Source organism: Eleutherodactylus coqui, chromosome 4 (assembly GCF_035609145.1).
Source record: "Eleutherodactylus coqui strain aEleCoq1 chromosome 4, aEleCoq1.hap1, whole genome shotgun sequence".
Lineage (NCBI taxonomy): Eukaryota > Metazoa > Chordata > Amphibia > Anura > Eleutherodactylidae > Eleutherodactylus > Eleutherodactylus coqui.
This window is the reverse complement of record NC_089840.1, coordinates 73,967,809-73,980,234: the sequence shown is the minus strand read 5'-3', so window position 1 is coordinate 73,980,234 and position 12,426 is coordinate 73,967,809. Positions and strand designations below refer to the sequence as shown.

The 12,426-nt window shown below is 44.1% G+C and overlaps 1 protein-coding gene across 1 annotated transcript in view; it reads right to left on the bottom strand.

The window, feature by feature from the left end:
• The window catches only part of SH2B2 (SH2B adaptor protein 2), a 102,737-nt gene that overhangs the window by 17,347 nt on the left and 72,964 nt on the right, over positions 1–12,426 (bottom strand). The window contains exons 3-4 of the mRNA XM_066599651.1: positions 9,698–9,799; positions 373–464 (exon numbers count right to left, since the gene is read on the bottom strand). Coding sequence (XP_066455748.1) covers positions 373–464; positions 9,698–9,799 — 194 coding nt within the window. The remainder of the gene's footprint in view (positions 1–372; positions 465–9,697; positions 9,800–12,426) is intronic.

Below are 12,426 nucleotides of genomic sequence, written 5' to 3'. Positions count from 1 at the left end.
CTCGTTCTTAGGCAATGGCTGCTATTACTCTCGAAGCCCAATAATAGTCCACTGTCAAGTGGGCAGTAACCATCCGCTATGTCAATGGCTGACAACATCTCATTGACAGTGGGAGGTGGAGACCGCTCACTTGACAATGGATTAATATTGGGTTCTGAAAATAACGGAAGTCTTTGAAGGCAAACAGAGGAGAACTAAAGCAAAAACTCATCCATGGGGTTTTGGCTATAGAGATATCCAGACCTTCCCACCTGTCAGAAGGCGTGACGGGTCTTCTTTAAAATTGGAAAACTCCTTTAAGAAATTGTTGAAAAAAACGGTTAGCACTAACCTATATGAGTCAAGGGTAAATATATGTTAAATAAGACTCACCCGGGATCTATACAGTCTTGTATATCAGCCACCCAAGAATGTTTCTGAAGAGAGTCAATGGTTTCTAAAATATACTCTGCGCTGTTTTCCACCTGAAGAGCAAAAGCACAATGAATGTGTTATCTCTTATGGCCAGCTTTACATCATAATATAGTCTATCCAAATACACATCAGAAAACCAAATAATACCCATCGAAAGTGATCCTTCTATACTTTAATAATGGGATACTCTGGAGATGGGACATTTTTTTCCCGTTTTCACCCATCTACTGTTTGCCGACTGTTAAGACCCCCACCGATCCAGAGAACGGGGTCTTGTTTCCCCATTCCTTCTCACTGCCGGGTCACAGTAAGAAGGAGATTGAAAGTCGCTCAGTGCAACTCCATTTACTTTCAAAACTGCTCTGCCATTTTTATCAGCCCCATTAAAATAAATGGAGCGGCGGCCCGAGCATGCGCTGTTAGCGCTCTATTCCATGACATCACTGCAGGTGAGAGAAGCCACCTCGAAAATTAGAAGGAATGGGAAAAAAGAGACATCCCTCCCTCGGTTTTGGGGGTGAAACCATGAAAAAAAAGAGTCCCATCTCTATAATACCCCTTTAATTACACCTTTGTATTCCGTCTGCATTAATGCTCTTTTACACATGCCAATAAATCGTTCCGCGTCCTGCATCCTGCGGGAATCTGAACGACTATCGTTCCTTGCATGTCCTAATGGGACGACAAATGAGAATTCATTTGCTTCTCGTACGTTGTTCAATTTATGCAGGCATAAAACGGAATGGCGGATTGACCCGTGTAAACAGGTAGTCACTCATTTATGATCAACTGCCTGTTTACTGTGAATAGAGGTGGGTGCGCCGGAATGATCCCTGTGCCGCCTCCATTAATTTAGCAATTTTTGTTCCTGTGCAAAAGCACAGAAAAGAACTTGGACAAGCCCTTTTAGAGGGGTATTCTGGGACTTCTTAAATAATTTTTCTATTGATGACCGACAGGTTATCAATAGAGGACTGGCAAGCGCCTGCTGCTCAGCTGATTCCCAGGGCCGCTGTCACTGCAGTCAGTGCAAGAAGCGCAAAGCGTTGACCATATCGCAGCGACCTGGGTTGGTACTGCAGACACGGGTCCCATTGACTTCAATGAGGGCTATGCCGGCAGCAGCACCTGGTCCATTATGCTTTAGTCAGCACATTCTGCTTCCTGCATTTACCAAAGTAATAGCGGCCCTAGGAATCAGCTGAGAAGTCCCAGAATACCCCTCCAATAATCATACTAGTTATTGTTTGGAAAAAGTATACTTTCTATCTGTAGAATGATAAAGTAAAATGCTTGAAAGTCATCACAAATCTATCTGGACTCATTGCTGATCATGCATTACCCCATGCTTTACACTGCAGCACTGCTTGCTCAGATCTGCCATGTATGCCCCTAAGGCCCTTGCCCCCTTTTCTCCATTGCAAAATGCACAGACCCAACAGTGTGAAAGTTTGTGGAAACGTAAGAAGAGGAGCTCCTGAATCCAGATTAACTTTATAAATCAGAAAAGATGTAACTCATTTTAACCCCTTAGTGACCGCCCATAAATGTTTTCACGTCATGGCTGGCTGAGCTTTAATCCCCAGGGCCGTAATACATGCCAGTCCTGTGGATTAAAGCCGCGGGGTCTGTGTATGTGACAGCTCCCTGCTGTTGGCTGCCTTTGCAATCTTGGCTTGGTGCAGGAAAAGAAAATGTTCCTCAAAATGTTAATAAGTAATGTTAAATCTGTACGTCTCCTAACTGGTTAAAAACCTAAAGTTTCTCAAATGTGCTTCCAGAATAAAGTAAACAGATGGAAATATATAACTTATCAAACATTTGACCAGTATGTTTGCACATATTTGAGATATTGCAGTTAAAAATGTGAAAATAAATGAATTTTTTTTAAAACTTTTTCCAATTTTGGCGCTTATAATAAATATACACAAATTCTATTGATCTATTTTTACCACCTAAATGAAGCACAATATGTGGTGAAAAGACAATGTCAGAATCGCTTGGATATGCAAAACCTTTACGGAGTTATTCCATGTTAAAGTGACATATGTCAGATTTTCAAAATTTGGCCTGGTCATTAAGGCGCAAACAGGCTTGGTCACTAAGGGGTTAACTGAACATAAATAAACTGGCAATGGACACTGAATAGCCACTTTACTAGCTTTGTCACAATCGGAGCTTCCCGGTATGGAAATTATACATGTGACACCGGAGTGCAGCATAAAATAAAATAGACACATTTTCACTGGAACAGGGAACTACGAGAAGCTACCTTGTCCGCAGGGGCCAATATTTGTGCAGAATGATCTCAACACCCAGTGGAGTCTATGCCATGACGAATCGCTGCCGTTCTAAAGACCAAAGCAGGTCAAATGTGCTAATTGTTTAGTGTCTTTAATAAAGTGGCCATTTAGTGTATGATGTCAGCATAAGGTGACTAATTCTTTGATGATTTCACTGCACTCATGACCCACCCGATGCAACGATGTAAACTGGATGCAAAGCTGTCAGTGTCATTTGTTTTCGGGCTCACATTTAGGCCTCCTGCACATGGATGGAAATCTGCTGCAGAATTTGCGGCAAATGCCGCCTATAGCATGCTGTGGGAAATCGATTCTTCCTGTACACTTGCTCCATTTTTAAGCAGATTCTGCGCGGACGGCTCCCATTGAAGTCAATGGAAGCCTTCCGATCCGCGGACCTTCCGCAATGACAATTAAAAGGAGGAGCTAAAAAAAAAAATCTGTACTGCGCATATCCAACACCTCACCGTGTGGACCATCTGCAGTACAGATAAAAACCAAACTAAGCAGGTACGCGCGGACACTGTTGGTGCCAGGGCCGGATTCCTCTGCGGGATTTCAAATGTGGATCCGGCTCTGTCGTGTGCAGGAGCCGTAAGTCATGTAGATACCCAAATGTGCACGTAAAACAGTGATTCCCAACCGGTGTGCCGTGGTCACAGGCTGGGATTCACCCGACCGACATTTACTGGGTTTCCAAGCAGCGCCCACTGGGATATACCAGCTTCGGAGCAGAGGCGATGAAGATCTCATCCACAAGCTGTGGAAAAAGTCTGCGCAAAACCCATATGGAAATTGACATGTGGATTTCGCAGCATGCTCATTTTATCGCCGTCTCTGCTGCGGTATTCACCTTTTCTCAATGAGGGGATGAATTCTGCACAAAAATACGCTACAGACATTCCGCAGCAAATCAGCCCCGTGTAGACCCAGTGTCATGTCTCATCTGCCTGACTCAATTCATTGACATGTATAACCTGTACTGTATCTGCAAGTGTTTGCCTTCTTTAGTTTGTCCCTTCTGGCTCTCTGTACCCCGTGTTGCATAACCCCTCCCTTTCCTCCTGTTAGGGAGTTTCCTGTCTATAGCCTATGTGTTAGGTCTCTACTCTGTGCTTTGGCTAATCATCATTCTTTTTACCTACTGCTGAATGTGCATTCTACAAGACTTCTACCTGAATAAACCCTGGAATCTTCTCACATGCCTCTGCAGTCGAGTTGGATGCTGTCTGACAACATATACCTGCTGTGAGTACTGGTTCATAACTACAAGAGAAGTTACTTCAGCCCATACGCTTACAGCCATGCTATTGAGTCAGAATACCCAGTCTAAGGCCGCCTGCAGACGAGCGGAAATCCCGCCGCGGGATTTCCGCCGCTGAAAGTCTGCATAGGAGTGCATTACAATACGCACTCCTATGCAGACGGCCGCGGTTTGGCCGCGCGAAATCTCGTGCGGCAAACAAACCGCGGCATGTTCTAATTTTCTGCGGAGCACGCACTCACCTGGCCGCCGGCTCCGGTCTGCGCATCAAAGAGCCGGGGCCGCCAGGCGCGGGTGAGTACGCGCTCGCCCCTGCAGGCTCTGGGGTCGGATCGCGCGGTGAGATTTCTCGCTGCCGGATCCGACCCGCTCGTCTGCAGGCGGCCTTAGGGTATGTTTACACGTAGCGGAAATGCTGAGGATTGTCTGCAGCAGAAAATTCTACGGCAACATCCGCAGCATTTCTGTAAAAGACAAAGTCAAAATACGGTGTGGATCTGACTTGAAATCAGCTGTTGATTTCAGAAGATACTGCACTCTCTCACCTCCAAAGTCATTGCACTTTTTGCACCTCCTTCACCGGGCAAATGGCGGCATCTAGTGAGTGTGGCGCTGCTGGTCATGTGATGCATAAGTGGCAAGTGGCGCTGCACTTACTAGAAAGTGGTGGATGCCTGGAATATTGGGCTTAAAGTCAGGCAAGGCTGAAAAAGTTGGGAATCACTGACTTAAAAGGCGCACTGTCACAGGGAGGAGAGGTGAAAAACGTTTGGTACCCTGTTAGCCAGTAGAGCAAAGTGTGATTGTTCTCAGTGAGAGAAACCAAGTAATCTTCTAGATAGGATACCTTTTAATGGCTAACAAAAATACATGATGTTATAGCGAGCTTTCTGACTTTTTGGACTGATGCCCACGAGTGTCGTGGGATGTGCCCGCGGATTTAGGCCTCGGGAGTACCGCGATGTAAAACAAAAAGCTGCCTGCCAGTGATCTCGGAATTCCGTGGTCTCCATTAATTCTATATTAATGGAGACCTCTCGTGGCGGAAATCCGTGGAAAATAGAACATGCCACGTTTTCTTCCCGCTTGCCGAAATCCGTGAGCGTTGGCGGGCAGAAAGCTATTAGGTTCAATAGAATCTAATAGCTGCAGATTTCCGCCACGGGAAACGCGATAGGAATCCATCCGTGAGCATTCACCCTTAGGGCGGCTTCAGATGACGGTATATCGGCTGGGTTTTCACGCCCAGCCGATATACGGTGTCCCTCTCTGCAGGGGGAGGAGGATGGAAGAGCCGGGAGCAGTGCTCTGAGCTCCCGCCCCCCCTCTCCGCCCCTTGACACTATTTGCAGTGAGAGACGGGACGGGGGCGAAGCTAAGTTCCAGGACTTAGCTCCGCCCCTCCCATTGCAAATAGTGGCGAGGGGGAGGGAGCTCAGAGCACTGCTCCCGGCTCTTCCAGCCTCCTCCCCCTGCAGAGAGGGACATCGTATATCAGCCGGGCGTGAAAACCCAGCCGATAAACGGTCATCTGAATAAGCCCTTACTCTCAGCCCTTCATCAAGGCATAAAGAGAGATAAACTTCAGTTGATTCTGGTGACTCTGGCATTTAGCTGTGATAAAAGACATCAGTAAATGATAATCATCTAAAGCATATTATTAGATAGTAATTACAGGCAGTAATCCACATACGTTTGTAGTAATACTTATTACATAATCAGTATCTCAAGCAAACACACTTCGGTCTCTTAGAAGCTGGATTCACTATGTATGTCACTCATCTCATGAAGGTTCTCGTGGTTTAACTTATCCTTGGTTCACCTTTAAAGATCTGTTTAGTCCCATTCATACACCAGGAAATGCCAGTACAACCGTAGACATGCTCACCCAAGGAATTACTAGCTCCCTGCAGGAGGATACATGTCTTGTCCCTAAATCCTCAAGTGCCCCGAGCCTTCTAACCCATGAATGTTAGAGTGATTGGTAACTTGTGATTACTAGTTCTTTGTATCACAGGACACATTGGAGTTTGATACATTTGTCTACTCATTAGTACAATTTATTAAAGGAACACTACACCTAGAAATAAATGATCCAGTTGACGATCTTACTCCCTGGTATTCATCAGTCTATAGGGTTTTATGCAGGCTTTGTTTTTTTTTTAACAAAGTCTTGTAGAAATCCTGCCGAAAACACAGGGTTAATTCCCTGCTGATCTATTCAATATTCAGTAGGGAAATAGCTGGGGGGAGGGGCTTAGTGATCTTTTTGTCCTACTGTGGATAAGGCAGAGGGGGGAGGTTCCTGCTGCAGCCGATTGTGTTACTGCCAGACACAGAAGAGTAAAGGACCATTTACTTTTTGGCCGAATGCAGATTTTTAGGTGAGCATAAAATCCATTGTTCGTCTGAAGAGCTAATAGCAAGGACCGCACGCTGTGTTCTCCATGGGAGCGCTGATTACATTGTATTCAGCTTGCAGCCCCTCCACAGAACAAAGGAGATGTATGCAGAGAACAGACCACCTGCTGTTCTCTGCATACATCTTCTGGAGGCTCTTTTACATGCAAATGAAGGAAATAAACTGCTAATGGGCATTTGTAACCATTAGCAGCTTATGCAAAACAATCGCTGAAAACTGTCAATCTCCCTATCTTTTGAACAAATTTTGAGCGATCAGCTTTGCGTGTAAATGGGCCTTAAGGCGGGGCTCACACGGGCAGATTGGATTCCGCATGCAGGAGGCCCGCAGTGGAATCCAGCTGTGAGCTCAACCGATGATCCTGCGTATCTGTGGTTTCTCTATCACGGATGACCGTGCCAACTCGCCATCGGTCAGGCGCAGTACAGGTTTTTTTGTCAATGTTTGTATTTCCCCCGTGGTAGCATAGCAATAATGCGGGTACTCGTGGCCTATACACAATGTTGACTTCAATGAAGGCCGTCGGCATGAAGTTAGCAGCAAAATAGAGAATGCTGTGATTTTTTTTCTCCCCTCGCGGAATACGCAATTCGTATCTGCAAGTGTGAGCAAAAAAGCAAATCTACATGCTTTGAAATGGCCGCGTTTTGCTGCAGAACCTCTGTACGGATTACGCAATTGGAATACGCCCGTGTGAAGCCGGGCTAAGGAAGAGGAGGAGGAGAGGGGGCATGGCTTTATATATTTCTCTGTTTTCTTAGTAATAAGACAAAACAGGACCAAAGAAAGGAAATTAAAGGAAGCAGCTGTTGGGATTTTTTTGTGCATTTTCTATATTTCGTGTTCTTTAAAGGGGGTGGGGTATGTGTTATGAGATTAGGTAAAAAGGACATGCTATTTTTTTCAGAAACAGCGCCTCTATTCTTCATTGGCTGGGTCCAGTACTGCATGCAACAACAGACAGACCGGGACAGGAGTGCTGCGGTTTTTAATACTAGGCAGCCCCTTTAATGTTTTATGGAGAACGAGAAGAGGATTTTAAATCTCTTAATGGGTTACTAAATAGTAGATGAAACCAAAAGCAGCGTAGAATACATGACATAAAGTAATTCGCCTTCCACGGGTGCAGCTTCTTGTTTCATAATAAGCAAAGCCCAACATTATAACCGAGCTTACCACATTCTCAGACCCTCCCGTCACATGACGCACATAAAGGAAATATCACATGTATATATATAGTATACTAATTTTGGACACATCAGCTTACATTACAGTATAGTCTTTATTGTTTGATCTAAGTCTGTCAAGTAAAAAAGCTGAGACGCCTTTATCGGAGCCAAGGACTAGTTCAAAACAGCCATCACTTGTATCACCTACATGATCACTGAGTGTATGGAGACCATAAGGCTAGGGTGGGGTTAGGGATCCGCACTGGCAAAGTGTCAGCGTCCAGTTGCTGTGAAAGTCCAACATTACCACAACTAGCACCCCAAGTTCACTTTTTGAGAATCTCGCAGTCGGAATCCGACCCGGACGTGTGCAGGAGGCCTTAGACAGTGCAAACGTAGAAAGGCAGCCTTAAAATGTGCCAGGTTACCACCGGGACTCTACTAAGTAATAAATTTGACGCATCTCTGGATTGTCTAGGGTACGTTTAGACCACTTATTAGCTGGCTTCATTTTATTATTATTTTTTGACCAAAAGATTGGCGCATTTTTGGCACACACAATCCCATTCAAGTCATGCCAACCTCCCGCGCTCAGCAAATAATTGCCTAAAAGGGTCTAAAACATATAAATATGGTGAAAAGCATGTAAGACATGTTTTGGTGTGACCAGAAACCTGATGCATTTTCAATAGTAAATTTGCACCACTGTGTTGCCATATCACAATAGCCTAATAAAATATGAAATGTGTGGTCCATACAGTACAGAACAAAAGTTATTCTAAAGGAAGTGTAAGAAAAAAATGGCTTAAAAGCTATGGAAATGTTTTGCATGAAAAATTAATACACACATATCTTACCAAGTCCCTGCAGAAAAAAATGATGCACCTATGTTTTTTTCTGAGTTTTCATTTACATGCATTTAGAAAGGCTCATACTTGGTTTTCAGTTTCTAGGACTTTCTAGTTTTTGGCTGGTAGGCATTCCTAGCACTGATCAGCTGGTCTCTCTCATGAACAAGCATAAGCTCCCCGTCCCCTACTCTCCCCTACCCTCTCCTCCTCTCCTCTCCTCCCCTCCCCTCCTCTCCCCTCTCTTGTCAGATACTGTGTAGCCAACTCAGTAATATACAATGCTATCTCTCCATTTACTAGTGGGGGACAGATTGATAGCGGTGGAATACATAAACACTGTGTAGTTGATTACAATGCAGTGCTATCTCTAAATCAAGTGACAAGTTGGTAGGGGATGGGTTGGCTAAAAACTGCTTAAAGTGCAATTCTGATGTTGTGTATTTTTTTTTTTCTGATGATGTTCACCAAGCGTGATAAATAATGTGCTACTCTGATAGATTGGACTTAATAGACACAGTGATACCAAATAGGTTTATTTTCTTTATTTTGATTTTTTAATATAAATGTGGGGAAAGGCTTTTTAAAAACTTTTATTACCTTTTATTTTTTTTAATAATTAATGAAGCTTGTTACATAATTATAACTAATTAAAACTCATTTTTAACATTTTTTTTTTAGTCCACATAGGGGACTTGAACTTGTGATCGTTTGATCGCTCCTGCAGTACAGTGTAATACTGTACTGCCTATCAGATTGCGGTATTACATTATACCGCAATCTGATAGGCAGTCTATCATACCACGACACAGGCATGGCTTGATAGGCAATCTGCAATGGCACCCCTGTGGCCTTCAAAGGGCAACTGAATTGCACCCCATGATCTCATCATGGGGAGGAAGGGGGGGGTGGACCCCTGAGTTCCAATCGTCGCATTTAAATGCTGCTGTCGAAATTGACGGCAGCATTTAAAGGTTTAACAGCCGCAATCAGAATGAGCACAGATTGCGGCTGTTACAAGGGAGTGACAGCTGTCAAAGACAGCCAGCACCTCCATTGCATGGAGCAGGTTTGGCTCCCTATCCAGCTCTATACAAACCCTGAACCTCCATGGCGTAACTATACGTCCTAGAGCATTATAAAGGGTTAATCTTGCTTTTCATAGTCTCTTGGGGGTAGCAGAATATAATTACTTTTTAGGATCGTAAGTGTAGACTATCACACATAAGAGAAAAGTCAAACAGCATTTATAATTGACTCTCTAAGAGAAGTTCTACCTTTAGTACAAACGTGTTGTCTTTGTCAGGCATCTCCAGCGGCATCGTAGTGCGGACCTCGATGATCGCAGAGAGGGGAATGCTTACTTTAGGTTTTGATGACTGTAAAAAATAAATGAACACATTATTATCATACAGAGAGGTACGGCTTCAGCAATTCAATACACAGTATCCTTGGCATAACATGAAAGTACTATGGTGGCTCCACTGAAAGAAATGGAGCTGCAGGGCGCATGTTCCAGTACTCCATTCATTTGGGGACCTTTGGGACCCCCTTTTTCAGGATCCCGTGGAAATATCTTCAATTGCTGAGACAATCCTTTTAAACCAGGCACAATCTTATTATATGGTGGTACTCGGTTTCCCTTTTAAGTCTCCTCACACCTTCTAGGTGCTCTACTTAAGGAGAACCGATACTCTTCCTAGCTTCTTAATAAAGACACTTTGCTTCTGAACCTTAATTATGCCTTTATCATACTTACATATTTCCATCATCTCCTTTCCCTTCTTTCCTCCAGGCTATACAGATTAAGCACATTAAGGGGGTTGTACCAGAATTAAAAGTTATCCCCTATTCACAGGATTTCCACAAAACAGGGGATAACCTGTTAATCGGTGGGGGTGTCCGCGGTAAAACCCACACTGATTAACAGGTTATCCCTATCCTGAGAATGGAAGTCCCACATCCCCCTGCAATCGCCTCTGCTCCGAAGCTGGTATATCCCAGTGAGCGTTGCCTGGAAACCCAGTAAATGTCGGCGGAGTGAATTCCAGCCTGTGGCCACGGCACACCAATGAGCATTGGTCGATAAGGTGCAGTCTGCCCTCCAATCATTTCCATAGGGCAGACAGAGATAAGATAGCCAAGCACAAAACTCAGCTATCCGTCTGTTCCATTGTTAAGAAAATTGTAGATCAATGTATCAGTTAATTGTTTTGCTATTAGATTGTAGACAAGGAAGATAAAGCATGCTGCTAGTAGAAGTATTAAAGGGGTTAAACAAAACCTTTTCTATAAACCAGTGAATAATACAGGATAAGACAGACAGAAGATAAGACCCCCTCCCTTGCTTAACTTCTCACACATATCATAACGGTTTCATTGTATGTTATAGTTACACCTTAAAAGGTGTAACTTATGTTAAACATTTTAGTTGTACTCTATCATGTATTCTAATTATTCTTGGAGGTATGTACTTTTCCTGTGATGTCATTTATGGTATATAAACCACATGCACCTTTTAAATAAATTAGAAATCATTTGATACTGCAATAGGCTGGTGTGATTTGTATTTCTCCTATTGTATTTCTTCCTACACAAGATCTGATTGTCTTCTCCTTGGTAAACACACAAATTCTCCTTACAGCCTTGGAGACGAATGGAGCCGCTGCTACGTATGTGCGACCAACAGCTCCATTTTCCATTACACTACAAAAATGGGAGACTGTAACTTGATCTGTGAAATAGGGAGGAGATGGGTCCCCCTTTCTCGAGCTCGGTGGGGGTCCCAGCAGTTGGACCCCCACCAATTTATCGGTTTTTATCCAATGAATGAAAAGGGAAAAAAGTCCCATCACCAGAATACCAGCTAGTTGCCCCGTCTAAAAGCACCCTTGGATTGTCGGCAGATCTCATCGCTATCAGTAGGACCCAAAGTCAAAAGTTTCACATGTCAATTTATTATGAGAGCCCCCTTAAAATCCGGAGACTCGTCAGCCCTGTTCTCTGTATCGGACAGCTGGGAAGCGGGCAGTGAAGTTGGAATTTGCTAACAAATCACTCTGCACAATATAAAACGTCTGGATCGGTGTAATTTATGCTTTCCGTGTAAATCACCAAACGTGTAATTTATACGATCATTAAAAGCGAGAGCCTCATACGTGCGGCCGATATGTCACAAATAGAACTAATAGTCGTCAAAGGGTCAAAACAATTCAGACAGGAAAGAAGCAATCACTTAACTACAAACGAGACAGGATAAAATAATCTAGGGGTAAATGAGTCTCCGGAGAACAACTCATTTTATCAGAAGGTGTGAGAGGCATCTGCAATGTAAAATATTCTAACACAATGCATTAGGTATGTAAATAGCATGTCTGCTGCGGGAGGACATTGGGAGCCCCCTATGACACAGCACAATACTAATAGCTGATGAGCGGGGCTCATACATAATTCACACAAGTCTGTGTAATACTCATAGCCGCAGGCATATCTCGCAGCATCCAGCTTTTCCCGGCCAATTATGCACAATTATAATGTCTTGTACTTCAATACAGGACATCGGATGGGCTATTATGGCGTTACCGCTCTGGCACGCTATACTCAGTGGAAAGTGGCAGAACAGTTAGGAGATTTAGGAGATTTAGAAACATCATCATTATATATTAAGCCCCGTTGCGTAACATAACGATGAGGTTTGGACTGGCCTACAGGAGAACAGGTAAGTCTCCCTGAGTCACGATGGGCCCTCAGCCATCCAACCCTGCACACAGGATCTGCTTATATTGGATGAATGGTAGTGTACCAACTATGTCAAACACAATGCCCGTGGGCCGAATACCCACCACCTCATTTTATGTGGCCCACTGGCTATGCAACAAAGCTAACAGGCACTCCACTCAACCAGCCTACAGCTCTGGCCCGGCGGCGGAAATGCAGAGTCTGTGACCGCTGACACCTTCCCCCCATGTCTGCATGCACAGTCATGTACGTAGCGAGGGTGTCAAGG